The sequence below is a fragment of the Gavialis gangeticus genome, unplaced genomic scaffold, assembly GCF_001723915.1.
Source record: "Gavialis gangeticus isolate Ggan-Ray unplaced genomic scaffold, GavGan_comp1, whole genome shotgun sequence".
Classification (NCBI taxonomy): Eukaryota; Metazoa; Chordata; order Crocodylia; family Gavialidae; genus Gavialis; species Gavialis gangeticus.
Window position 1 is genome coordinate 4,217,639 of NW_017728980.1, and position 27,567 is coordinate 4,245,205.

At 45.0% G+C, this 27,567-nt stretch overlaps 1 protein-coding gene across 5 annotated transcripts in view; it reads left to right on the forward strand.

Annotated features, from left to right (window-relative positions):
* FLI1 (Fli-1 proto-oncogene, ETS transcription factor) overlaps positions 1-27,567 on the forward strand; it is a 157,361-nt gene that overhangs the window by 30,464 nt on the left and 99,330 nt on the right. The window contains exon 1 of one of the 5 annotated variants that reach the window (XM_019509127.1): positions 1,299-1,417. The exons of the other annotated variants lie outside the window; for them this stretch is intronic. Coding sequence (XP_019364672.1) covers positions 1,400-1,417 — 18 coding nt within the window. The 5' untranslated portion in view covers positions 1,299-1,399. Of the gene's footprint in view, positions 1-1,298; positions 1,418-27,567 lie in introns of those variants that run through there. 5 annotated transcript variants of the gene reach the window in all.

Below are 27,567 nucleotides of genomic sequence, written 5' to 3' on the forward strand. Positions count from 1 at the left end.
AGCGCCTTTTCCTCTCCGCGCGCCGGCCGTTTGCACCGCACCGCCCCGCACCGCCCCGCACCGCAGGAGCGGGCGAGAAAAGCGCCGCAGGATGCGCGCGGGGGGCAGGTGGGCCAGGAGCGCTTTGTCTCCGCTGCCTTGCTCGGCTGGAGAGCTTTCCCCCCGCTTCGGGCTGCCTTTCCTCTCTCTCTTCCCTCCTTTCGTGCTTTCTCTAGGACCCACGCGTGGTCGCTCCCCTCGGAGCGCACCGCCGGATCCGCCGCTCTAGCTGGAACGGTTTAAAGATGTTGCGCTCCTGAGACCAGCCCCGGATCTGACCCGCCCTCCAGGGGCATTTTGCGCCGCATCTGGCATCTGTTCGTCGCTTGCCAGGCTGCCCCTGGCTGGCGATCGCCGGCTTTTGGCCCTGGCATGTGACGGGCCGGTGCCCGAGGCACGAGAGTCGCCACTTCATCCTTCCCAGTCTGGAAGAAAACGATCCCTGGCCCGGGTCGCTCTGCTGCGGGATTGCAGCGCCGTGCTCGCTTTCCCTCTCTTGCTGCACCGTGTCACAGCCCCAGAGAAAGTGAAGGGGAACCCTTTTCTAAATATATATATATATATTCTGGGTCTTTCAAAACGGCGGGGAACGGGAAGTTCCCTTGCTTGGAAAGTCAGCAAAAAACCAAAAAACAACCCCCCAAAACCCGCATCTGAGCGTAGGGAAGCACGTGACATGGGTCAACTAGCTCGACTGGAGCCTGGCCTGCTACTTACCGCTACTTTCTGGCCGTAAGTGGAGGACCCACGGCAAGTCTCCCCGGGCAGGAGGCGGCACCTTGAAATACAGAGCCACCCGGTCCCGCGTGCCCAGCCCGGCATTTCTCCCCCTAACTTGGCTATGACTGGAAAACGCATTAATACAAAGCTGCGGGAAGAGACGGAAAGTCAGTGACTCAGGCTAGTTTGCTGCAGCCAAAACAACTAACCCCCGCCCTCGCCCCAAAATCGCCACATACACGTGAAACGAGACGCGGGGATGAGCCCCTGCCCTCGCCCCCCGAAAGAGCCAGCTATTGTTCTGGTCCTCTCTTATCTGCAGGGAGCAAATATCCTGTGTGTGAAACGCGGAGATATTTTGATCAAGAGGGCAGGACCGGCGGAGAGACAGAAGGTTTCCTCCTCGAGTGACTTCACTTCCCAAAATTAGCAGAAAAAAAACTTTCATCCGGTTAACTGTCTCCCCTTCGCCGGGCTGCCGCGCGCACCAGTAGACAGGGCGAGCGGCGGAGAGGGGGAAAGCGCGGGCGCGGGCGGGGGCAGGGGAGCGCGGGGCGAGGGGCAGCGCCGGGGGGTCGCTCCCAGCCTCAGCCGGGTCAATGTGTGGAATATCGGCGGGGGCGGCCGGAGATCGTTCCCGATGGACGGAACCATTAAGGTAAGAGGAGGCCGGCGGGGGGCGGTTGGAGCTGCCTCAGCCGCGAGCCCGGGCGCAGCTCCGTCTCCTCCCCTCAGCCGCCCGGCGCGGCCGCGACGTCGGGGCAGCACCGCGGGGCTCCAGGGAGGGCAGCGGGCCCCGGGGGTGGTGTGCGGGGCGGTGTTTTTATTTCCGAGGAGCAGAGGATGTTTTTCTTCCCCGGGCCCTTGCCCGGGGGGGCGGGCAGGCAGCCCCCCGGGCAGCAGCGAGAAGCCGTGGGTGTGCTGGGGTTGGAGGATTTCGAAAGATGCTGTCGCCTGGGCGGGTGTGGGCCGCGGAGGGCTGGGGCCTCCTCTTCTCTTTTTTTTGCTGATCTCGGGGGAAAGAAGCTGCGAACTGGCAGGAACTGAAACCTGTCGCGGGCCTGCGGGCTGAGACAAGTGCAGAGGGGAGGGGAGGGGAGCAGGGCATGGACGGAGGGAGCCCCGGGGCCAGCGAGGCACCAGCAGGGGAGGCGGAGGAGGCGAGCGGCGGGCACAGGCCGGAGCCAGGCGACGGGAGGATGAAGGCGCAAGACCCCAGCGGCGCGGCCGTAAGTGCGCCCCTGGCTCTGCCCCGGGGGGGGTGTGCAGCTCTGGCCCCTGTCGAGCCCTGTCTGGGGACAGGGTCTGTTTAGGGCCCTGTCGCGTGCGCCTCCGCCCAGCCCCTGGATGCCTTTGTCCCCGTGCAGAGATGGGGAACTGAGCCGCGCAGTGACAGGCCCCGCCACACTGGGAGCGGAAGAGGGAACTGAGGGCTGGCCTTCCAGATCCCAGTCCAGTGCCCCTGCCAGCCATGCTTGCAGCCCACCCGCCTCGCATGCTTAAGGTCTGCTGGCAGCACACACCCTGGAGTACACGGCGAGCTCGCGCCCAGCCCCCTCCAGTGACCAGGCACCCAGTTACAGCTGGGCCAGCTGGGGGTGACCTTTGGCATGAGTCCAGAGCAGTAGCAAGGCACCTTAGCTCCTCTGTGACTGTCTCTCATTAGCAGATGATTTCTGTTTCAGTGGTAAACTGCTGTTTTTGCTACGGATGGGGGGGCCAGAAAACCCGAGTTGGTCACTGACTCTGATTGCCTATGGGAGTATGGGCAAGCTGCTTGTGCTCCCTTTTCCTCATCGGTAGGAGGAGGATGATACCTGCCTTTTTAAAGTCCTTTGAGGTCTTTGCTGAAACCTGCCACCCTTAGGCCAGCAGCTGGTTGGTTCCCTGTAGCTCTTCTCGCTGCAGAGTAAAGCTGCTGGGTTCCCAGTGAGTCCCTTTGGAGGGGTCCGACTGACTTGCTGCAATTCATTACCAAAAGGTGGAGGCACCTGCCTCAGTTTCTCTACGGTGAAGGACAGCGGGTGATGGGAAAGGATGTGGTTTGAGCCACACATGTTTTTTAGGTGCTGAACTTTGTATCATACTTCATAGGAGTCTTTATGCACCAATATTTTTCCCCCCTAAAGCCTAGAGCTCACTAAAATCCCAGGAGATGCTACTTGACCATGTCAGTTTGAAAATAATATTGGTCTCATCTCTTACTTTCTTGAAGGCTGTGTGCATGGCTGTTGAGTTATGAATGAATCAGTGCGGCAGGGAGATACAGGGAGATTACTGGGAAGGCCAGCTGAAGCAGAAGAACAGGTCCTTTCACTATCACGGTTGAGGTTGTGATGAAGGCTGGAGAAGGGACTGGTACTTGAAAAAGCAGAGAGAAGCAAGAGAAAGGAGAGATGAGGCCGGTGTACTGGTGTGATTAAGGCAAGGTCTCAGCCCCTTCCATTATAGATGAGTGTCCCACAGAGCAGACTTATGGAAATCAGAGATGAAAAAAACCTGCCAGGTGATTCCATCCTTTTTGGCTGGGAGCCAAAGCAGGGTCGTTGTCCCCAGTGTATCCTTCATGTGTTACAATATGCAAGCAATGGGCATCGTTCAGGTCCTTCAAATGATTATCCCTTTCTCATTGGGCCATACTGTGACCGAGGCTCAAACAGAATTGAAGGAATTGTACACTGATCCTGCGGCGGGTGAGGAATGCGTTCATAAGATCGATGCGACTGTATGGGGACACTATCAGGATTTCTTTTCTTTACCCTGCAGCCCCGATATGCGGTCTGTAGTTTCTCATTTGTGTTTTATTATGCCCCTTGGAGACTGCAGCATCAAAGGACATCCTCAAGTGGCTGCTTTGTACTGTATGAAATTACTTGGTTCTAAACCCTTACTGGTCCACAGGGGATTATGCCAGTGCAGGGATGATCCTCCACTGGCATCAAGCTGACACTCCCTCTCTGCAGCTGGGATGGTGGAAAACTGGCTCATGGTCACAGTGAAGCAAAGTGCTCAGGATGCTTTTAGGCTACACTGATCCTGGATAACATTTTCATCCCTTTGGGGATACTGTGCCAGCATGAAATTAGAGCAGCCGTTGGGCTTCTCTTACAAAGAAAGAGCACCACTCGGTGCAACGGACAGCTTTAAACCAGTTCGGTACTCTACCCAGTGACTTGCCCTGGGCTCATTGCTGTAACTGGGGATAAAGCCCAGTGACTTGCATCATGTTTGCTTTCTTTATAAATTATTGTTTATCACTTTGGGAGCCCAGTAAGCTTCCTATTGCATTTTCTAGGGAATCCTTTCAGTACTTAATCCTGGAAAGGATTTTGGATAGGTGACACAGAATAATTCCATGAAGCTTTGTACTGAGTGCATAATCCAGGAGAAGTACTGCAAGTCTTTCATCTGAATTAAGTTTAATTCTGTCCATATTCTTTAAATAATTATGACAGATGATGGCTAGGAGAAAATGAATCTAGGGGCTGGTGCATATTCAGATGTGTTTCCAAATAACTAAATCTATTTTTTTCAAGTTCTTGAATTATTTCAGTGAAAACTCCTGTGTGCACATTCTTATTTTAGATTCAAAGCATACTGCTTGGGTTTAATATAAATTGATTTATGAGCAAATTAGGGTACATAGACAAAACTACAACAGTCTCAGTCTGAACAAAATACCCAGGTGGAGACTTGCATCAAAATAACTAAAACAGATTCAGTTGTTTTGCTTCTAGCTTGTGTGTAGACAAGACATAAGAATGCTCTTCTGCCACATACTGGGATGTAAATACACTTGGCATAGTCCTATTGTTACTAAAAAGCATATTTGTGTAACTGCTGCTCTCATTCTGCAAAAACGCAGTTTGCCACAAAGTACCAGACGCAAGAAAGGCTTGGTCCATTTAAAGGGCATGCAGTGAAAAGCCCACATGACTCAAAAGGCCAGCCACCACCCCCCAGCCTCTCCTTTCTACACACACATACGTGATTTGTGTGTTGGTGGTTGCTAGAGCAAAGGGTGGGGTGAAGTCTCTCTTGCAATCACTGTTTCTGAACTGCAGGCATTTCATCTTGACCTGAAACTTGTCCCACAAGGTCTCAGATCAGAACCTATGTTTTTTTAAGTTCAGTTTAAAAATCTGTTTTAAATCTCCTTGCCTCTAGCAATTTCAGTGCACCCTTCCCTAGAAAAAGGCATTGACTCCCAGTGCAAAAGTTTTAATCTGTGGATGAAGACAATGTACATACGGATAGTCCGTTGTTCAGGGTACCTTTCTGTGTCAAGAGCATTATAAAGTATCTTTCAGTTTGAAAGCATGGATTCTGAAAAGCGTAAATTTGTAGACCCATTATTGCAGCCCTTAATCTGTGATGCACCAATTTATGTTCTATAGAAGCCTTTTAATAGCCATCAGTGTCACCAACAAAAACAGTTGAAAGCTGTTACTAAATACCCTTAGTAGTCATCTCTTATGCTGAAATAGTTTAACGCTAAATCTAAGGTTTTTTTTTTCCCAAAGAAATCAGCACCATGGGGCATAGATTGCTCAATCGGATTTTTGCCTGTGTAAGGACTGCAGGATCATGCCTCTGCTGTCAATCCCCATTAGTTAAACAAAGGTTTCAGTTCTGCTCCCATCAAAGTCAAAGGATATTTTTCAGTGATGTCAACAGGAGTAAGATGAAGCTTGAAAAAAATAGCAACTGAAGTAGTTGGGAGCGGAATAGTGGCTGCTAAGCACTTCCATTAACAAACCCTGGGAAGGGATGAAACCATTTATTCCAATAAGAGTAAAGTCACCTGAGGTTATGACCCAGTCTCTGCTCCAGAGAACTGGGTCCCACTCCACTTCCTTGTTCTGGATGGGAAGTGGCAGTGAGGCTAGGCAGGGATGACTTAGATCAGGATGGACAAGAATCCAGTAGCTCTACCACTCAGTAGAAGGACTCTGGCCACTCTTGCCTGCTGTTTGGGGGGAGTTTGGGGGTAGAAGGTTCCTTTCCTCTCATAATCATCCACCTGTACACAGCCCCACTTCTTAATCTTTAGGTACCTGGGATTTCAGTCTGCAGATTTAAGTCTCAACCAGGGTGCCTCAGTACTCTGGGATGCCTTGAGATACTTTCAAAGTGCTGCAGGGCACCATGCAATGTTGGGTGTACAAACATGATTCACAAGATAAACCCAGAGCTTTCAAATAGAGATCTATAGTGATGATAGCTTTCTGACCCGTTGTGGTCTTCGCAAGAGAAAACATTCCTCTATTATTTTTCCACCATCAAAAAATGAGTGAAAACTAAGAGCTGGCATTTTCTGAGGGGTGTCTTGAGTCTAATGAGGGGCTCCATGAAACTAAAGAGATTGAGAACCACTAGTTCAAGTGGTGCTGAGAGCCTTGACAGGATGTCAAGCTGATGAAGTGGAGAGATACAGGCAGAATGATCTTTACAGCTGTTTATGCAGAAGCTGCAGTTCAATCCATGATTGCTTCCCTTTATAATCCTTAGGCTGGATGTCCCTTGGACTTCAGTCCCCGTCCTGTCTGTACAACTGGGTCCTTAGTCCCAATAAAACTATGCCCTGAGGCATCTGCCATACAACTTGCCCCTTAAAATTTTAGCATGTGAAGCATTTCTAGAATTCTGCATAGTTGACACATTTGTAAAATAAACGTGTGTAATTTTGCCCAGCATTACTTGACCACGTAATGAAAGACCCTATGTCCCATCTTAGTGCAAACATGCATGAGCAGGAGAGTTAAAGGAGCCAGGGGAGCCTTAACTTTAAATTTCCAGACATTTGTGGGTTTGTTAGACACCTAACATTCCAGTAGCATGGTGTTAATATTTGAGTGTGTGTACTCATGTATGAGTAGCTGTGCCTGGCTATGTGAGAGGGACCCCGCTTTTGAAAGGGACCCAATTTATGAAGCTTAGGTGCTTAGTTCCCCAACTAGATCTGAAGTCAAATTATCTCCAAATTGTGAGTGCTGTTAAGGTGCGTTGCTTTGAATCAGGTCTATCTCCTGTGTTGGTTTGTGTGGGGATATGAGTGCATATGGGTGGGTGACTATGGGTATGCAGTATTGGCATGTACAGATAACTAATGTGACGTACTTAATTGTTTGTTTATAGTCTTGGTAGGCTCATCGACACATGCACTTTACTGCATGGTAGACTAATTTACGGTGCAGTAAAGCATCACCATCTACACGTGTGCTGTAGTTAGGGCGCAGTTGATTAATTTAATCCAATGTAGGATAGTCTCATGAGACACAGGTACAGTTCAACGGTGGAGTAAATTACTGTGCTTAAATACGTGTCTAAACAGTGTTGCTGGGATTAGTTTACTCTGGCTTAAATTGCACTGGAGTTTATTCAGTTGCATTAATTACCAAGTATGTTTACTTGATTGTTGGTTAAGGAACTTCTGAGTGTGCAGATATCTGTCATACAAAACTGGGGCTGCATATTCATACGTTGTGTTTGAATAAAAAAGGCCTAAAATAGCAACATGTAAATACACTCTTTCCAAAAAAGGCAAAAAGTTGCATTTAATTATGGGCCTGATTCTCTATTAGTCTGCAACTTGTAGTGCAAAATGTTCTCATTCAAGCTCACTTTTCATTGGAATAAATAACAACATAGGGTGCAGGGCAGTGCAGAATCTGGCACACAATGTTCAAAAAAGAGTGCTTTGAAAGCGGTAATGCATCTAACTACGTCTTCTCTCTCTTCCTCTCTCTACCCACAGCCACATAATTACTGATGTATATCTGCAAAGCCAGTAACATCAGCCTAGAAACCCGTCTTTTACACTGAAGCAGCAAGAACTTAATAACCATAAGAGGATTTGCCATTAGCTAGGGCACAGAGGGGATATCCTTGTCAAAGACTATTAAAGAGAACACACAAAAATGTCCTGTTTCTTAAGTGGCTGCTAGCACTAAAGTCAGTGGGGATCCTGAACTAGTTGCAGGATCAGGCCCATAAAATATGGCCACAATGAGGTATTGAAGTGCATATTTGTGTAGGTTGATTTGCAAAGCTAATGAGCACCAACAGCTCCCAGTGGCTTCAGTGGGTGCCTAGCTTATCTTTTTGAATGCCAAAATACAGATTTATATGCCTAATGCTTGAACGTGCTGGCTGAGAATTGCAAAGCTACCAGAATGAGCATTCTCTGTGACTACCACTGGAAGGCAATGGTAATAGTTTAGGTAAATCTTAGCTTCTGGCTTTAACACAGAATATTCATCAAATCACACAGTACGTGGCAGAGGAAAAGGAATTTTGTTTAGAGTGCAATAAGTGTACAGAGACTGAACTTTATTTTTTTTCTTTGTTACCCATTTTTATTTTTATTCCAAAGGAGTCATCCACCTTGTGGTAAATATTGCTTACAATGCTCAGCACATTGACTAACAGGCGCAGTCAGGTCTGGATCCCTCACTGAAGTTTGCTAACAAAGACACATGTAAAGGCAACAGATGTGAGGATCAGGGGTGCAGAGGAGTAGTGGACATTTATAAACTATATTTGGAGCTGTAGCCCCACAAGTCAGAAAAACTGAGAATAATAGTGTGAAGAATGTCACTGGCAGAAGAACCTTTAATTAATTATTTGTCATTTCTCATTCAGCAAAGAGTTCCCTTCTGTGCTAGCGCTGCCTTTAAGCTTTACTTAGAAAGAGGGAAAACAGCAAAAATAAAGTTTTCAGAGAGAGCCGATGAGTGAAAATGAGAAACGGGAGAAAGGTCTGATGAAAGGTGTGGTGAAACCTGGAAACAGATTATGGAAAGCAATGTATCTGCGTTGAGAACAGAATTTATTCTAAATAAAGCTGTTTTATACTAGATTTTTTTTTTTTTTTTTTAAAGAAAGCAACCAAGAGTTAAACCATGTGAACAAGTACATTTCTGCAGCAAGAATCACAGTTTGGCTCTCTGGTTTCTTCTGAGAAGCCCTTCTTGTTGTTCCAAGCTTGATTGACTTTTAACTGCATCTGAACCTACCTCACATCAGTTCCTTTTATCAGCCCAAGTGAGACTTCCTGTGCTCCAGAGTCTGGTTTCCTGATGTGTTTCCTTTTCCCTTTTAACAGAACAAAGGAAACTATAACTCCTCGACTGCTCCTGTTCCAAATCTCCTTAGGACTTTACATAACGTTAGCCTCCAGAATTTGTCTTTTTTTGCTGCTAGCTCTCAGAGCAAGCTCACCAGCCTGCTAGCGCCCTCTTCATATTTAATAGTGTTCGGCATGACTAGCAGTACATGGACAAGACTCTCCCTGCTGCTGACATGCTACCATCTCTGGGGTGGCAGGCAGCCGCTAGGCAGACAAGCTACTATAATAGTAGTGTGGGTGAGGAATATTTTAATCAGATACTTCTTTGAGCTGATAGGGATGAGCTCTTATGTGACTATAAAAAGCAGGCAGGTAATCAATTGTGAACGTTTCATTTAAAGTAAAATGTACGTGGAGTAGGTAGCATGCAGCTAAGTTTATCAGTTTGGGAATCATGAAGATGCCTGTTGGTATTTGAACCTATGACTAGATATTTGAATCGTAATACCAAGTTCTAGCTGCTGACAAAAATGCCATCCAAAATGGCTACATACATGCCGTGTAAGATATATTACTGTGGCAAGGTCCTTCCTTCCTAGCAGGAATTATTTCTTTTAATAAGTTACTTTGCAGACTTTTTTGCTTCTCATTTTTCACTTGTTTCCTGGTATTTAACTCTGCAATTACATTTAAATTTTGCTAATCACTTAAGGGATACTGCATGTGTGAAAGGTACTGTGCAAAGACAAAACCATTCTGTATTGTGTGTGTGGCCTGTCCTTCAAGGGTGAAGGCTATTTTTGTAAAATACTGCAAACTTCCTACTGCACAGTGTATTGTTTTGCTCAGCTGCAATGTGTATTTTGAGTTCCTAAGACTTGTGCTGGTCTTTTGGCTAAGATCAAGCGAGACTGTGATCATCTGAACCCCAAGGCCTCTAGGCCTGGGGCTTGCACATAGGATGCCTGTCTGGATTTGGGGAGTATCCAAAGCCTCAATCCAGTGAGCCTGGGAGGGAGGATACTTGCCCAGTGGTAGAGCCACTTGATGATTGAGCTCTGCTCGGTTGACTTTTGGCACTTGACTATTGGGCTTTTCCCAATTGAATTTGGAAACAATTTGGCCTTGAATAAGGTCAGCGTGTCCCCCCCCCCCCCAAGTCTATGGGTACCCATAGTAATTTGCTTATATGCAAATTACTACAGGTATGTTTCTTTGAAAATCAATGTTTTCAAGTTTACCCCTTGTGCTCTGGGAGACTAGGGTCTGACTGGAAGGGAGGGAGGGAGAATTGCCTGCAGGGGGAAGAAGTTGGGAGTGATTGAGGGAAAGGGTTACTTGACCCCCTCAAGATGGGAGAGGGACAAATTAAAGGCAAACCTCCAATAAATAAATTCCAAACTAGAAAATGGATACATTTTCTAGGTATAGAACCTAATTATTTGGGGGGTCATCTTATATTCAGGGTTGTCTTATATTCAAGTAAATGCAGTAAATCCTGTTGCAGATATGTGATAAACTTCAAAGTAGGGTTGTGAATGAGGCCCTGGTCAGCTACAACTCCCACTGACATCCACATAGCTGAGTCTCTAGAAACTCAAGCCTTAGAGTGCTAAGGAATTTAGAAGTGATACAGGGGAACATTTTCTGAAACCACAGCTTTCAATTCCAGCCTCAGAAAGCCATGTGCATGAACGCACGCACGCATGCACACACACACACATGCATGCATGCACACAGATGTGTACATACATGCATAGCCAAATAAGTGTATTTGTATGTATTGTTGTACATACATGCATAGCCAAATAAGATATCGGATTCACCCGAAGAACCTTGTCTGCCTATGTCCTTGGACCAATATGGCTACCACCTATACCCCTGTAGCCAAATAAGTTGCATTTTCAAAATCAGAAGTAAGGGTGGTTCTAGGTCAGGATTAATTTATTTTGCACCACCAAATTCAGCAGGGTGCTGGAAAATAAAAACAAAAAAGGTTTGCTCTCCTCCCATCTCCATAATGCTTTTTGTATAGGGTAGGATATAAATCTCATAAATAAATAATGGCATGATCTGGGGTGGTTTTGGTTTGGGTATTGCACAATCAACACCTCCAACAAAGCTGGTCTGTGTCTGGGGTTCATTTTTTCCGAACTGCCAAAATCCGCAGAGGGGAAGATGGGGAGCTGCATAAAAGGTCCTGTGCTTGACCCATTTCTGCTGTGCATTTGCTTTGTGTGTGTGTTTTGCGCTCTCACAAAGCTGGGCAGGGTGGGCAATGGTTAAACTAGACTGAAACAGGAGGGATCTATCACACCACACTAGCTAAATAGGAGGGGGCGTTACAGGAGAGCACTGCTCACCAAGCCAGGGAGAGGAGCTGGGGCTTATGCTGCTTTAATCCAGGGAGGAGAGAGAACAACATTGCCCAGCCTGCAAGATTGGATTCCTACTACTGGGCAGGATTTGAATGGGGCTTGCGGGAGGCCTAGGGAGCAAAGTCCAATGTAATAATAATTTTCTATTGATTATTTTTGCATCATCCAGGAGAATTCAATAATGAATTATCTCCCTGTTGTACAACTCAGGAAGAAAATGGAGGCAGCTTAGCGGTTTCTACTGCTTCCTATTTATGGGGTAATTTCTATAGAGCCCTGCTCAAATGCTATAAAACCCAGTTGATTAAATCCCTATTAAGTTGTAAAGGGTTTGCTCATAGGGCTCATGTTACAGTTTGGCTTCTAGGAAGGGCTCCTGACTGGAACAAGAAGTTGGTAGTATCGTTATTATTATTTGTATTACAATAGTAGTCACTAGATCCCAGCTAAGATCAGTGCCCTGCTGTTATGCACTGGACAGGCCCAGACCAAGAGTCACAGAGATTAGCAGACATGGAAGAAAAGTTAGAAGATGATAGAGGCAGGGAGTGACTTTGCCCACGGTCACACTGTAGGTTAGTGTCAGAGTGGGGGCTAAAACCCAGGTGTCCTGATGACTACGCCAGTCTTCCAGGTCTTAGGACTTTCTGGGAGTTAATGACTGAAGGGTATATGGAGGTACCTGCAGCCCCCTTTGAAAGTAAGATTTGCCATTAGCACTCTGAAAAATCACTTGGTCGTAAACTGGCATGGTATCTATACAACACCAAAAAGCACCTTGATTTCCATCTCTGAGTTCATCCTGAATTGCTGAAACTCCTCTTGAGTAGGAAAGCTTAACTGTATGTGGCTTTGAGGCATATCGAGAATCTAGACTGAGTCCTGGGCATTAGGGTGCTCTGTGAGTCATGGTGCTGCAGTTAGGTAGTCTTGCAGAAAGAAGAATTGTATACATGATGATGACATTGTGGGACTGATTCTAACTAGCTCCCACTGAAACCCTGGGCGAAATTCCTGTGCATGTGGCTCTATCTGTGTATAATCATATCGGATGGATAGTTTCCTTCCTAAAGCTACAGCAAACCTGCTCTATCAGATAGCAGCACACGTATTTCCATATTAATGATACTCCCCCCCAAGGGCTAGAGTACCTCAATGAACCTGACTCCAGTAGGACCACTCAAGCTTAAATTCAAGCATGTGCAGATGCTTTGCTGGATCAGGGCCAGAGCGCTCAGTAGTTGGCCAGATTTTGCCCATTCTCTTGAGTGCTACAAGCACTACTGCACATACCCTCCTAGCATTGCTCCTCAGAGAAGAAAAAGATTGACCATCCCCACTTTACTGATGTGGAGTGGAGGCACAGAGAAATTAACTGGGAAATCAAGATGATACAGGAAGCTTGTATCAGAGCCAAGAACCAAACCTTTTTTTTCAGTTCTGTATCCAGTACAGGGCCTTCACTCTAAGGCAGTCCTGTATGAATTTGTATGCTACATTTTATCTGAGTGATTGCTCATTCTCTTGTGACATCAAGATTCTCATTGCAATCTGAGACATTTCATGCAAATTGAGGGGAAACGGCTACCATTCCAATGGCACGTGGCCTGGGCTAACAGTCTTGCGAAAGATCAGCTTTGCGTGCATGGTCAGAATCCTACCGTTCTCCCCTGCACGTTCTATAAGCTTTTATCTTCCCTGTGAATTATTTGGGATGGAAGAGAGAACATAGACACAAGTGGGATATTCTGAAGATCTTATGATTATAAAAGTTGTGTCATAATCGGAAGATTTCCCTCTTAGTGGCCTACCCACGGATTCCTAGAAATGCTACATAGCTAAGTAATTATCCATATTGCATTGCTCTTCTGGGAGGCTAGAAAACCGTCTTCCAATTTCCAGACAAAATTTAATCATGGCCAGATTTTATCTAGGCTCCTGGATCAAGACTGCCCTTTCACTGAAAAACCTCTTTTCTTTCCCTACTGTTTACCCACGGATGTCTTTGTAAGGAAGAAGCCTGTCCCCTGAGCCTTCACTTTTCTAAGCTAAGCAAGTCAAGCTCTTTTAGTCTCCTCCTATAAATACACACTTGCTATTGCCCTGGTTAGCTCCTCTGCACCCCTTGTAGTTTAAATTTGCCTTTCTTGAACATGGGTGACAGTTGCACACAGTATCTTATGATGAGGTCTTGTATTGCCTTGTATAATGGCATCAGTACAGCCCTTTTTCTAATGTAACTACATCATATCCCTTTTTATGGCTACATCACATGGGTGGCTCATAGCCATTCCTGATCAGTTAATTCACCCAGGTCTTTCTACTCTTCTGTGGTTGCCAACCTGGTTCAATGTGTTGTTCTACCACTTCCTGTGTGATCTTGGCAAGCTGCTTCATTTTGCTGTGCCTCAGTTACTCATCTGCAAAATTTAGATGATGATAATTCCTTTCCCTCAAACTTTTGCCCTGTCTGTTTAGATCAGACCCTCATGGGAAGAACTGCATCTCATTAGGAGCACTGAGCCCAGCAGGACCCTGAACTCAGCTGGGGTTGGAAAAGCACTGCAGATGATCAAATGCAACTAACAAATAAGAAGAACCCACTTGATAAACCGATTATATGCTTCGTATAAATTCTCCTGTGTTCTTCAGCCTTAGTGAGACAAGTGTAACTTTCAGCCTTCTAAACTGAGCACTTGTAGTTTTATGTGGGTTTGCAGTGCTGGAGATGACGCCTGCATGAGTGCTTTTGTTCAGATCAAAGACCATCAGTAACTGCCCCAGAAGGAGAAAGGAGGGTGTGAACACCGATAGGTTTTGCAGATTTCTGGTGCACAAGTCCAGCTGAGTAAATGTGCATTTCAGAGAAGCTGTTCAGAACACAGAGCGCACACATGCACATACAGGGTGCACACACAGCTACAATTTCAGCTAAACACCAGATGGTTTTTTTATATATAAGCCAATTTTTTTTATACATGTAGTAGCTGCTGCTACTTTTAAACAATCTTACTTCCTCAGACGGGCCTCTGCTTCAATCACTTTCTTTTTTTTCTCCCATCAGTTCCTCTGTTTCTCCTTCTAGCTTGATTTTCAGTTCTTTCTGTCTTTCTGTCTTTCTGTCTTTCTTTCAAGTGAGCTGCTCCAAGGTTGGTAGTTTAAAAACTAGCAGCTGCAAACTCATGAAAAAAATTAAAATAAACCCAAACCACAGAAACCCTATCTTATGAAAGACACTTTGCTCAGGCAGCCCTGCTCTCTGCCACTCTGAGAGCAGTAGGTGGGGAGGGAGGGAGGTTCGCTGATGTGCCAAGCAAACGTGGTTGGAGATAAGTAGTGCAGCCTGGGTGTTTGCAGCAACAAAAAATTGTAATATGCACATTGGTGCAGTGAAACACAGAGGCTAGGGACAGACATTACACATAAACTGGTTTAAGTGATCAGAAACTGGTTTAAACCAGCAACAGAACATAAGTTCAGTGCACATAAACCAGTCTGAAAATGGCTGAAAACAATTTGAGATAAACATGGTTGAATGTAGCATCAGACTTAACTGATTTCAGTCAAACTGGTTTATAAAATGTCTGTCCCAGACCCCTTCCTGGTTTAACTTAAACCAGAATCTCCCAGCATCCCAGATACTTTGCAACCCTAGACAGAGCGCTCTGCTCCAGAGCAGGGTTGGCCCTGCCCCTCTGCCTGGCTGCCCCCTCGCCTCCCTCTGACAGGCAGGGATTACCCCCTCCCCTCTCTCCCAGCACAGACCCTAGGCAGCATGTGGTATGCTAGCTAGTGCTGAGAGGTGTCTGTATAAGGCAGACAGGACAGTGTCCACTTAGGACTTTTTGGAGCTAATCAACAGGTCAGCTGGTAATGTCCCTCCTTGGAAAAAGTTGTTTAAGAAGAGCTTGAACTAATGAGAGAGGCTTTTGTTTTCTCGATGGGGTGCTAAATGCTGAATTATCAACTAGGAGATAGTAGCAAGGTGGGCAGTGTCCTGCCAGGGCCTGGCCATGCTCTCGCCCTGCCTCCAGCTGAGCATTGTGGAAGGGAAGGGAGGGCTTCTCTAGTGCCCCCTGGCTTCTAGCTTGAGCCAGTGCAGGCATGTGCCTGCATTTCTTCAGTCCAGAGAGAATGATTGTATGATTGCAAACTAGTTCAGCCTAGCCAGGTTAGACTAACCTGCAAAAATTGAATCAATTCAGGCTCAGGCATTTTTGAATTTCTGTCCCTAGCCATAGGGAGCAGGAGGAGACCTGTCTGCTGTAGGAAACCTTTCTGCCTCCTGTCAGGAACATGGGGATTCTCTGTGGGAGTGGGGGGAAGAAAAGGGCAGTTTAGTGAAGCTCTTTCCAGTGCCCAGGCCATTCCTCAGTATCATGGTTCATGTGATCTATCCAGAAAATAATCAGACTCATCCCCTATAAGTGTCTGTAGCTAGCCTTCTTTTCCCTCCAGGACCTTACCTCCAGGTCTCCCTTCTCACACTCACTCATCCTCCCCCACTAGATCAGATCACCCTGCTACCCCCCTGCCCCTCCCCCCCCCACCCTCACTCTCATCACTGCACTTGCACTTCTGTCCCACACTTAGACTCGATCTATCTAAAGTATTTGCATGGCCACCACCACTGTGGGATCAGGACACCTCCCTATATTTCATACACACCACCCTAGGAGGTAGAGTGGTACCAGTACGAGGGGGAAGCCAGGCACAGATTTCTTCTCTGGTAGAATAATAACCTGAATCTGAGCCTCCCAAGTACCAGGCTAGTGTCCCAACTATTACCTCCAACACATTCATTCACCTCTCCCCTGACCCCCAGACAGTGGAGCTGAAACTCATCTGCCATAAATCAGCATGGCTTCACTTAAGTGCCACATCCTCAGCTACGCTGACTTACACCAGCTATGTTCTGATCTCAGCTTTTCCAAGAGACACCCATTCCTTAAAGAGATACCCATTCATGCTGTTTCCCCACCTCAAACAAGCACACACTTACAGTGACCCTTTCCATACTTCCCTACCATGAAAACATACTTCAAACACTTCACCACCAAAACATGAGTGTTCCCTTGCCACACCCCTTTTTTCTTTTTCTAACAGGGTATATCTACCTAGCAAATAAAGGTATATGACTGCAGCAGCAACAGGCATTCCCAGATGCCTTTAATGGAGATAACCCAGGTACCAGCAGCAGTCATGACAGCAACATGGCCATCAGGATGGGCTTCACAAGCTTGTTCTGGCTCCAGGGCATTTACCCTGCTTGGCTGTCCATCTGATACATCACCACTGCACTGCTGCCCAAGTTAGGTAGTGAAAGCTAGCGCAGGTATGTAAAACCATGCTGCCTGGACATATCCTAAGACAATTTCTACCCAGTTCAGGCAGGTTTGAGGGTCTTTATGCAGAACCACTTAGAGGGGGCAAAGAGGTTACTGCCCCCTCTCTACCTCCTCATTTTTATCCAACAGTGCAAACAATGTCAGGTCATCCCTGAGCAGCAGAATGACCTAGAAGGGAGAGGCCATGGATTGGAGACAGCTACCACCCATGAAAAAAGATCACCGTCTGGAGAGGCACCCGCTGGGAATGACATTGCTCTGATGTTGTGGGTCTTGATTCAGGAAAGCACTTAATTCCTGTTGACTTGATAGGACTTAAGCATATGCTGAAAGTTAAGTACATGCTTTAATACCTTGCTAAATAAGCGTGGATTGAGGAGGTCCTTAGCATCTGTGTAAGTACATTGCTGGACCAGGTCTGTACAGACTACCCAAGGTTGCATGGAGAACTTGGGACAATGTGGGATGCATATATAGAGAGAATATATAACAATATATAACCTCTCTGTGTCCTGTGGGGAATAGAGGGATTCTTTTGGGGGGCAGTGGGGATAGGTGGTACATGGGAATAGTTGGTATCTCAGTGTTAGTGAGTACCTGAGAATGTGTTCAATATCCAAGGCAATACCTGTGAATACACACAGTGCTTATTGATATAAGGAGCAATGTCTGTACCTGTTAGAGCAGCGGTGCTTAACTTATGGCTTGCAGGAGAGCCCAAAGCCATGACAATTAGCACTGTCACCACTCCCCTGTTGCCAAATCTTCAGACCTGTTGGGAGCCCCATGGGCCACATGACATGGCCCTACACACTGGAGTGTGTCAGCATGTGGATTGTTCCTGATCTGGCATGTGGGGTCAAGCCAGCACATCAGGTTGTACCTCTGGACTGATCCCACATGCCAACCCCATGCTGGATCCAGCTCATGGACCAGCCCTACACCACTTATCCAGCCCACAAGGCCAGATCACTTGATCCCTACCACATTAGAGTATACATAATGTCCTCATGGAGAGTGAAAGCTACTGTGGATACAAGGAGCATGGGTTTCCTCTCATGTTGGTATAAAACAGGAGTAAAATCTATGAGCTTAAACAGGTACAGGTGAAATTTGGAGCTGAGTCTCTGAACAGCTGAACTGAATCTCTCACACTGCTGTTATAAATAGGTCATGCCATTACGTGTGTCATAAGACACTCCTAATTCTCAATTGCATCACAGCAGAATCAGACTCACATGAGTTCAAGCTTTATTGTTCATTTGTATAATGCCATGGGTCTGCATAGTATTTCAAAGTAATTTTAAAAGACCTTGTTTCACATCACTCCATCTGTGTGTGTTTCCCTCTGTGATAGCATTGCTATCCCGTTATGACGGTAGCTTATATGTAGAGCACAGTGCAATGTAGATAATATATTACAGGGTGGTTGCTGGCTCAGATTAGGTCACTGTCCCAGCGTGGGAATCTTAAAACAGAGCTGTGATAAGGGGGATGTCAGTGAGTTACAGCCAACCCACTGGCTCTGCTGTGCTTAAGGTACTAAACTCAGACACAGAAGATCTGTCTCTAGTTTTGACTCTGCCACAGGCTTTCTGTATGCTCATGGACCTGTCACTTCACCTGTGCTTCAGCTGTAAAATGGGGCTAATAATGTGTCTATTTTTTGCCTTTGACTGTACGTTCTTTGGGGTTGGGACTGTCTTTCACTGTGCATTTGCAGGGTTAACACAATGGGGGCTTTAGTCATTAATGCAATACACAAAGTACTAATGATACAGTTAGTCTTTGGCAGTTTTGCTTTTGATTTCAAGTATTTCAGGATTTGGCTGTTCTAGATAATCTAGTTTCATGGGTTATCCTAATTAGAGCAGGCCAAAACATAAATTAGAAACAGTCCAGAAATTTGACAAAATGCAGAACAAAATTCTCTGCCACCCTTTCAGCAGAAAATGATTTCCGCTCTTCTGAGTAGTTTAGCTCATAATAAACCATGCATTATATTAGCAAAAAGGAAGAGATGAAAGAGCTGGTGCTTCAGTAGATACCAAACAATTCCTTGCTGTTAAAACATGCACGTATCCCTGCTTCTTGGAAAGCTCGGTTGGTGATTGTGACCTTGGAAAAGGCTGTGCTTCCTGAGGGGAACCAAGTGTGATCTAGTGATTAGGAAAGGACCTGTGGGTGAGGTGTCCTAAGTTCTGTTTCTATCTTTGCCCCTGACTGAAGCTGGCAAATCTCTCCAAAGTTACGTGCTTCTGTTTCCCTGTCTGCAAAGTAGTGATAATGCCAACTTGCCGCTGACTCATTGTGAGAACTGAAAAAATATTCACAAAGGTTTTTGAGATCCTTGGATAAATGCTGTAAGTATAAAAGCATTAACATATGAAATCCCTCTGCATCAAAGATCCAACCAGCTGGATGCAAGGGGTGGAGAACATGTACAACAAGGATGAGGAAATGCATTTATTGTTACGAACATTATTATTGCACCCAAATGTTCTAGCCACTTGCAAATCAGAAGACATAGTCCACGCTCTGAAAAGGATATCATCTATAAAATAACCAAATGAACCAAAATATTAAGGATTTATATTGATAAGCCCTGACAATTTGCACAGGGGTTTGTGCAGCTGGTGGCTGTTCTGATTTCTGTGTACGCCAAAATTTCTAGGACTCTGTTGGAGGGAAGTTGCTGATGCAGCATGCTATGAAGGAGACACACCCTGTGCTCTCGCTCATGACACTTGGCTTTTATTCTTCTTTTCTTTGTTATTTTATTAATCTAACATTAAAGGTCATGTTAGCTGAGAGCTACATGGAAAAGAATAATGCTGTTGAATAGTGTCTAAGGCACAAAAAAGTCCATGCTCTGACGATATGATGAAAAGAATCTGGTGTATTTTAAATTCAGGATATGTACAGTGCTTTAATGGAGAGGTGCCAAGGGCACTCTCACCATTCTCCCTGCCCCTGGCTGCTTGCTAACAGATTTGCTCTCTGAACACCGTCATTGTTTTATCTCTGTCTGCTGAGACAGGTGCAAATCCGCTCCCTGATCACATTTGTATATGTGGCGAGTGAGTTTTTGTTACAGGCTGGAACAACAAGGGAAGGCTCTTGTCTCTCAATGCCCTATAGAACTGGGACCCTCTTCTGCATGCACCTGACAGTGTCTGTAAGCAGGGACAGAGGGCCTGGCTTGCTGATGACAAGTGGTTTCCAATGGGAGGGGGAGGTTGCATCACATTCTGTCTCATTAAACAGTCATTTAGCAAGTGCCGTTTATTGCAAGCTGGTTTTTTTTTTTTAGAGAGAAAAAATTGAGGAGGAGAGAAAACACCATTCAAATGTGCTTTGGCTTGGATGCCTTTGTCAGTGCCCTGTCCTGTTTTACTAAACTCCAAGGGGGTTTTGTCACTGATTGTGGTGGGGATCGTGGAGACCCTGACCCCACGGTGCTATCGCTAATGCTAATACTTTGAACTTCTGTGGTGCCTTTGGTCTAAAGAGATCAGTGCTTCACTGATTGTAACTGTAGCTCACAAAACCCATCAGAGGCAGGTGAGCTGTGTCAACTGGGGCCCTGAGAAATGAAAACAGGCCTGATCTGTAGATTTGGTGGTCACCCACAGCTCGTATTGGCCATGGGCACTCAGGACTTTTGTAAAATAGGCCCTGAGATGAACCCAGGAGTCCTGAAGCAGTCCCAGGACTGAAAGAGCAAAAATAGATGCTCAGTTGATATAAACTGATTTTAATTGAGCTGCACCATTGAACACTGGTTTACACACCATTGAAGCATTTGGCCCAAGGATACTTCCCGTGGGTCCTAGTGGAGAATTGTAGGCACAGGATGGGTGAACAGTGGACGGCAGAGATCCAGGGGATTTGGAGCAGAGGGACATAAATGACTGGCACTGAAGGAGCCCTGAGCAGCAAGCGGGGTGTTCCTGAGGAAGATCTAGGATAAGGAACCTGCTGAGCAGGGCTGGAAGCCAGAAAGCACCATGCGCAAGCTTGTTCCTCCTTGACAGGAAAAGGCATGAGGGACCTGAGTGGCAGTTAAATCAGTGGGAGAAACCAAGCAGGTGAAAGCAGATGAAGGGCTGGTGCAGTTTTGAGCGGTGTCTGCGTTTCAACTGCCAAGTCACAGAGCCATGCTCATCAGAAGCACTCTGGGTGGCTCCAGGGAGCGTGCACAGGGCAGGCTGAGCTCAGATCTGAACCCCACCTGACCAGAAAGGCCTTGGCAAATTAGGGCTCAGGGAAGAGCAACAAAAAGTGGGGAGGATGACTCAAGTTGTGTGCAAGGACTGGAAGAGCAAGGAAGGCACTGGATGCCAAGGCAGCCGTGCTGCCAACCCTCATGATATTTGGTGGTGTTTTGAAAAACCTGGGTTTAATCCTAATATAGCAGAGTCTTGGCATGCTTTTTAAGAACGGTTCTAGCCCTCTGGATTGCAGAGAAAAGCTGGAAACCATCATCCCTAAAGGCTAAAATCCCAGAAATAAAATAAAGTCAAACATTAAATGAAAAAGACCCTTGAATAAAATATTTTTTTCAACATCTCTTGTCTTTTAAATCGTTTGCATGACTTCAAGGGTCTGATAAGTTCAGTCCTGTGAATTATCAGTATTGTAACAGGGAATAAGTAGGTACATATGTGGCTGTAGATGTTGGAAGGGTATAAATACTGTGGAGAGCAATGATTCTAGATGGTAGAAGGTATAGCTTAGGTTACACCCTCGGTTAACTAACAGGAAACAAGGAAGCCTGGGCGGAGGACTCTGACAGGCAAAGGAAAGAGAGTACTGGCTGCCCAGTCATTCAGGACTAACCTTAATAAACCTTGGGAAATGCCCAGGGGGATAAACCTGGGCTGATTGGGGAGATGAAGCCAGAGATCTTTTTCCTGCTTCTAAATTTCTATTCTTTCCTCCCTTGCACAAATGATAATTGAGGGGTGGAGGTGGGGGTGGGGAGGCTGGCAAGTGGGATTGAACTGTATTATTAATTCAGGCTTCAGAATGACAATAGGACACCTGGACTAGCACCTGTCAGAATATGATGCAAATTAGCCCAGCAAATCTGGGCTTGATCAGTTCTACCATAATGAAGCCCTAATAAAACTGATAATGATTTGAATAGCGTTCACACAAATGGGCTGTGCCTGGATATTGACTCAATTGCATTAATTAATGCAGCACACAAAAAATGCAGCATTGCTGCCATTCACAAAGATTTCCTAATGCTTTTTTGTCTCTGTTTGTTTTTTAAATGGACAAAAAGAGGCGTATTATATTTGCAAACAATGAAATCATTGGATGCCCTGATTTATTCCAGAGAGAGAGAAGGGAAGTTGGGACAGTGGTTAAAAACTTAAATTACAGCAGGATTTCCTTCTGCATTCTCTGAGGAAAGGTTAAAATTTGTTAATAACAGTTACAGGCAGTAAACGGTCCCAGTGTCATATGATTGATTTTTTTTGACTGCTTTTAATCAAGGTTTATAGAAATTGTGTGGTGTACACAGCCAAATGAGCAACTGTTAAGACGCTCTCAAAAATATGGCCACAGATCTGAGTGAAGATATCATAAACTGCTCTGACAATGAAGTTATATCTGGTTCTTTGTTTCCTGTGCTACAATGGGATTTTATTTGTTATTTTCTTTACTTCCCCTGTATCACTGGCTGCATTTGAACTGGCCTGCATGGAAGATGTTTGTATACCAGTGTACTTTAATAAGTGGGTGGTTTTTATGGTATCTAGATATGCCACTGATGTATTTAGCCATCTTGTCTCATACAGGTTTTCTGTTGCCAGAAAAGCCAAAGTGAAAGTCTGCAGGTGAATTGGCAAAAGCCTCTTTAAAGTGCTCTGATCAGTGTGGGGTGCATAGGAGGAGTCTCTAACAGGCAGGAAGAGTTTGCTCAAAACACTGCAGCTTGTTAATAAGGTTTCCAGCTCATAGAGAAGGGCTAAGGTCCTGCTGATGATTCAGAGGGCAGACAGTTCATTATAGAGCCCAGATATACAGGACATGGTGGGGAGGAGAAAAGTGGGTCCCTGAACAGAGAGGATCTGAAGTGTGGGCTGACCAGTATTAAGGGAGGAATTCCAGGAGCAGACTGGGCTGGGCTTTCTCATGTTGTTCATCTCTTTTCTTTTCTTTTCTTTTCTTTTCATAGAACTAAAATTCAGAAAAGGTGGCAGCTAGGTTTTAACCCTGAATTTGAGAAGTGTATTTCAGAGAAGGCAAGGAATGAGTCATAGTGACCTGTTTAATCTCTCTCTGTCTCTCTCTCTTTCTTTTGAAGTGACAATTTGTAGCAGAGTTGCGATTTTTTTTTCTCTCCCTCCTTTCTACAAGTAATAGTCTGGTGAAGCCATTACTCCAAATTTATAGCAGTGTGGCTGAAATGAGAATTTGGCTGGTTTCTGTGCATCTTTGGAAAGGGCTAGTATAAAATAAAATCTTAAAAAAAAACAAAAAACCCGAAAGAAAGGTGAAGGGGAAAGAAAATATACAAGTTTGTCCTGGAATATCTTTGGTGAAATGCATGTGAATCTCCAGCTGACACACAAGCTGTATCCTCTCCCACGAAAAACTTCATAATAATCTGTGCAGAACATCACTTCAGGATAAACACAATAATGCTATAAATACCCCTAGCCATTTCCTGTTGTTTTTTACTGTAGCTTATGAAGGGCTTTGCGTCTGGGTGAGGGTGTGACTGTAATACCCATAGTGACATGCACTAACCATCTACTCTCCTTCACTTGCTTTTTGGAGTGTAGACTTAATAAAGCTAAAGAAAGTTATTTTTCTTTTCTTCTTTTATCATTTAGTCTGAGATTTGCTCTACACAGCATGAATTGCATCCTTGATGAATTGAGCTGTTATTCCTTTCTTTATCATGTAAAATGGTTTAGGACTCCAAGCCTACAAACATTTGTACAGGTGAATAGTTTTATTAGCTTTGATGGCTTGACTCATCTAAGTACATTTACTCATCATAAGCTATTTGGACTCCAAATTGAGTTTTGGTTTTCTTTAATAACTGAAAAAGGTTAAGCAAAACCTTTTAAAAACATGTTTTAATATTTCACTGAGGAACAAATACCTACATTTTCCCTAATTGTTAGCATTGGACACTTTGGCTCAGTGGATGTGTTGTTCTGTTACCTGAGAACTAGAAATGGAAGTGACCAGAAATAAAAGTAAAATTGATCCAAATGGGTTTTTCTTACCCAACTCCAGTAAAATGTAAAGACAGAGATCACACAGTTCCCTGGACTTCAGTGGGACTGCTTACATGCTTAAAGAAAAAGCCCACGTGCTTTTAAGCACTAAATCCTTTTCCATATATCATTTTTTAAACTAGCAATCTTCTTTTGTATTCATTATTATTAAATGTTGACATTTTTCTTTGATAAACTAAAGGGCTGAATAATGAAAATTTGCCTGCTGGCTCAGGCTCTGAGTTGAAATTCAGCAAAGCACTTAGGCATATATTCATCATGTTTACTTGCCTTGCTGAGCCAGGGCCTACTTCCCCAGAAGAAATCAGAGCATAGATACTTCAGTCGACACTAGTAATTCTCAACCTTTTTAGACTCAAGGAACCCCTTGGAAAATGCTAGCTCTTAGTTTTCACTTGACTACAGAAAAAAGAGTAGAGCAATTCTTCTGGTGCAAAGGACTGAGGAAACCACAATGTTAAAAGCTTTCTGACCTGTTGTGGTCTTCCTATTTGAAATCTCTGGGTTTATCTTGTGAATCATGTTTGCACACCTAACAGTGCTAACATAGCACTGTGGGACACCCTTGTTGAGAATCACTGGTTTAAATGGGCAAACAATTCATAAGACAATGTTCCAAGATTACATGAAACAGTCAAAATGTCCATGTGTAGATACAACTTCATCCGTTCTATGCTGTCTGTGTTTAAAAAACAATGATAAAAAGGTGATCACAAAATGCCTTGTATGTAAATGCACAAATAAGACTGAGTGGGTGGGTGTGATTTATTTGTTTTATATGTGAAAATCCAGAAGGGAAATGGGAATAACAGACAGACCTGTTGGATGAAAAAAGACTTGATGGATGAAACAGATGAACTACTGCCAAGGCTTTTTTGTTCTGTTCCTAGGTATTCAGTGTGTAACTGCATACAGGATTTATCCCAAATGAAATCATGCTGAGGTTGGGATTTTCAAAGGTATAAAAGGCAGTTAGTGCAGGCCCTGGGTGCCTAATTTCTTTTTATACCTTTGAAACTTTCCCAAGAGGAAATGCCATGCATAGATAGCAGCATGGTCTGGCTGCTGAGAAGCTGGGTTGGGAGTGAGGAGACTCCTGAGTTCTGATCTTCATTTTGACTTGCTCTGGATGTAAGGCAGACCATGGGAACACTTCTCCCATCTATAAAAAAGGAGGATAGTGATACCAACCTCATCTTTGAGATCTACGGCTAGAAAGCAGTGTGTAAATGCCAAGTATTAATAAGTGAAATAAAGCAAGAAGCCACTTTTGCTGTGCCAAATGAATGCCAATGTTTTTGGGGGGTTTTACTGCCTCTGAACTGCTTTTGTGATGAGATATTTCAGTGTCCCAGACTTTGGAGCATCATTGAATGTCTTGCATGAGATGCCCAGGTGGCTATAGAAAGTAAAGGCTCAGATCGAGGCAATTCCTCAAAATTCCACCTTGACTTGAGCGGGTACCACACAAAGGCATAAAGGATGTTCCCATTCCCATTTTATGTACATAGATATATAGATACATAGAGTGATTTGAGAGGTTTAAACATCACTGCGTTTTGGCAGCAAAGCTACGGGTTTAGAGAACACGCATAAAGGCATGCTGCATTAGGGCTGTCACGGTTGTTGGACCTTGTAGTGCTGATTCTAGTTTATTGTTGTTTGTTTCTGCTACAGTGTTTTCTAAATGCCCCAGACAAGGATCAGGTCTTGGAAGAGGCAGTCCCTGTCACATAATGCTTACAATTAACGCCTAAGACAAAATATGAGGTGGATACAACAGACAGATGGGATGAGAGCACAGGAGTCAGTGAAAGGACAGAGGAGTGTAAAGATCAGTCACATAGTTCACAAGGACCAGCCGGGTATTTTTGTACTCCTTGATGTTCATCAGTGAGAGGAGAGAAAAGAAGGCTCAAACTGTCTGTACTGAGCACTAGGGAAGAGAGCGGGGAGTGAGGCTACCCAGTCAGGTAAAACACTCAGTGGGTGCATCTACATTTATGCACCTGAATTTTCTGCACAGAAAATTCACGTTCATTAAAGCACTTTCTGGCGCATGTCTGCATGTGCGTCTTTTGCTGGGAGCAAATTGAGCCTAACAGGAGCAGCCCGGTCCAGGGCTTTTCCTGCCCTGCTTTGCCCCCCTGCAGCAGCCAGGGAGAGCTCCAGGCTCTCCAGGGTGCTGGTCTTGAGCTGGCAAGGGGCACAAAAGCTTATCCCCGAACTCTGGAGGGTAGGATATCATGGCTAGGAGGAGCATCCTGCCAAGCCGGGACAGCTTTCCCTTTCCTCTGTGGCTCCCTATGGCCCCCTGCTGCCTAGGCTGCCTGGGAGCAATTTACTCCCAGTCAGCATCTACACTTGTGCTTCAGTGCATTCATTTAACGTGCCAATTTCTAGTACCTGTATCTACAGGTAATAGAAATGGTGCATTAGACTAATTTACTATGTAGTAATTCCTGCACACATGTATATGGTGATGCTTTACTGTGCATTACATTAGTCTAATGTGCAGTAAAATATTTTATGTAGACACATCCACTGAGATCTGCTAGGCTCTGGAGTCACTTTTTATCATGAGTTTTCACTATTTTGACTAGCTGGGCAAAATGCTCAGAGCTTTGGGGTAGGTGATTACACACTCCCTTTCTCCTCTGACTGTCTTGTGCATGTTTCACAATACATGTGCATGCAGCTTCTTGCTCAGAGGGATCCTGAACTCTGCTGGAGACTGGTGCTACTGTAACACAAATGAGTGACAATAATACTTAGCCTTTCCTTTTTCCTTGGATTTAGGAGCAGACCCCCTATTCCAGCATTTCCTCTAGCTCATGGCTTTATTCAAAGATCTGCAATGGCTGCTGCTATAATGTATAACACCTGTTGTGAGTTCCTATAATTAGAATAATACCTAGTTCTCACATAGTGTTTTTCATCCATAGATCCCAAAACATTTCACTAAGGATATCATCATTGCTATCTCCATTGTACAGGTGTGGAAACTGAGGCACTGAAAGGTGAAGTGATTTGCCCAAGGTCACCCAGCGGTTCAGTAACTGAATTGGGGCTTCCTGATGGCTAGCTCGGTGTTATAACAAGAAAATCAAGGTGCCTCAATAGTAAATATTATTGTCATCATAATATCAGCACCCATTACTTAGTGTCAGCTACATATTTTGTGCCTTGTATATGTAGAAGGCTCCATAATTCTTCCCAACTGTTCTTCCTGTAGTGCTCACATGAAGATATGTCCCAGCTCCCCCACATGCAAAGTAAATTATGCCCCGAATTATAGAAGCAAGCAAAGCTTGTTTGACTCTCGAAGTCAAGGAAAACCCCATGCATATCAAAGCACAAAATATACCTTTGAATCTTCAGGTGTGTGTTGGGTATGGGGGGAAGGTCAGATCCCCTGAGCTATTATTGCTTTTGTTCAGGTTGGCAGGAAGTATTGATGCTAAGCCACACTACTGACAAGGAGCTAGAGCTCATCCGTGGAACCATTCTGTTCCACTATGGCTCAGGCTGTGGCTGGTATCCAACGGAAGGGTCTGAAGTCCAACCCAGCTTCCCCTCCATTTCTCTGTCTTCATCTGCACCCCTTGGAGACCTGGGCTTTTTTTGCAGGTGAGTGGTCTGTGATATTAGGAGATCCTATTAACAAAGTGCCCAGTCACCATAGTATCTAAGACTTGTGTTTTAAAGGTATTTATGTACCTAGAGATGTATATGAAATCTCT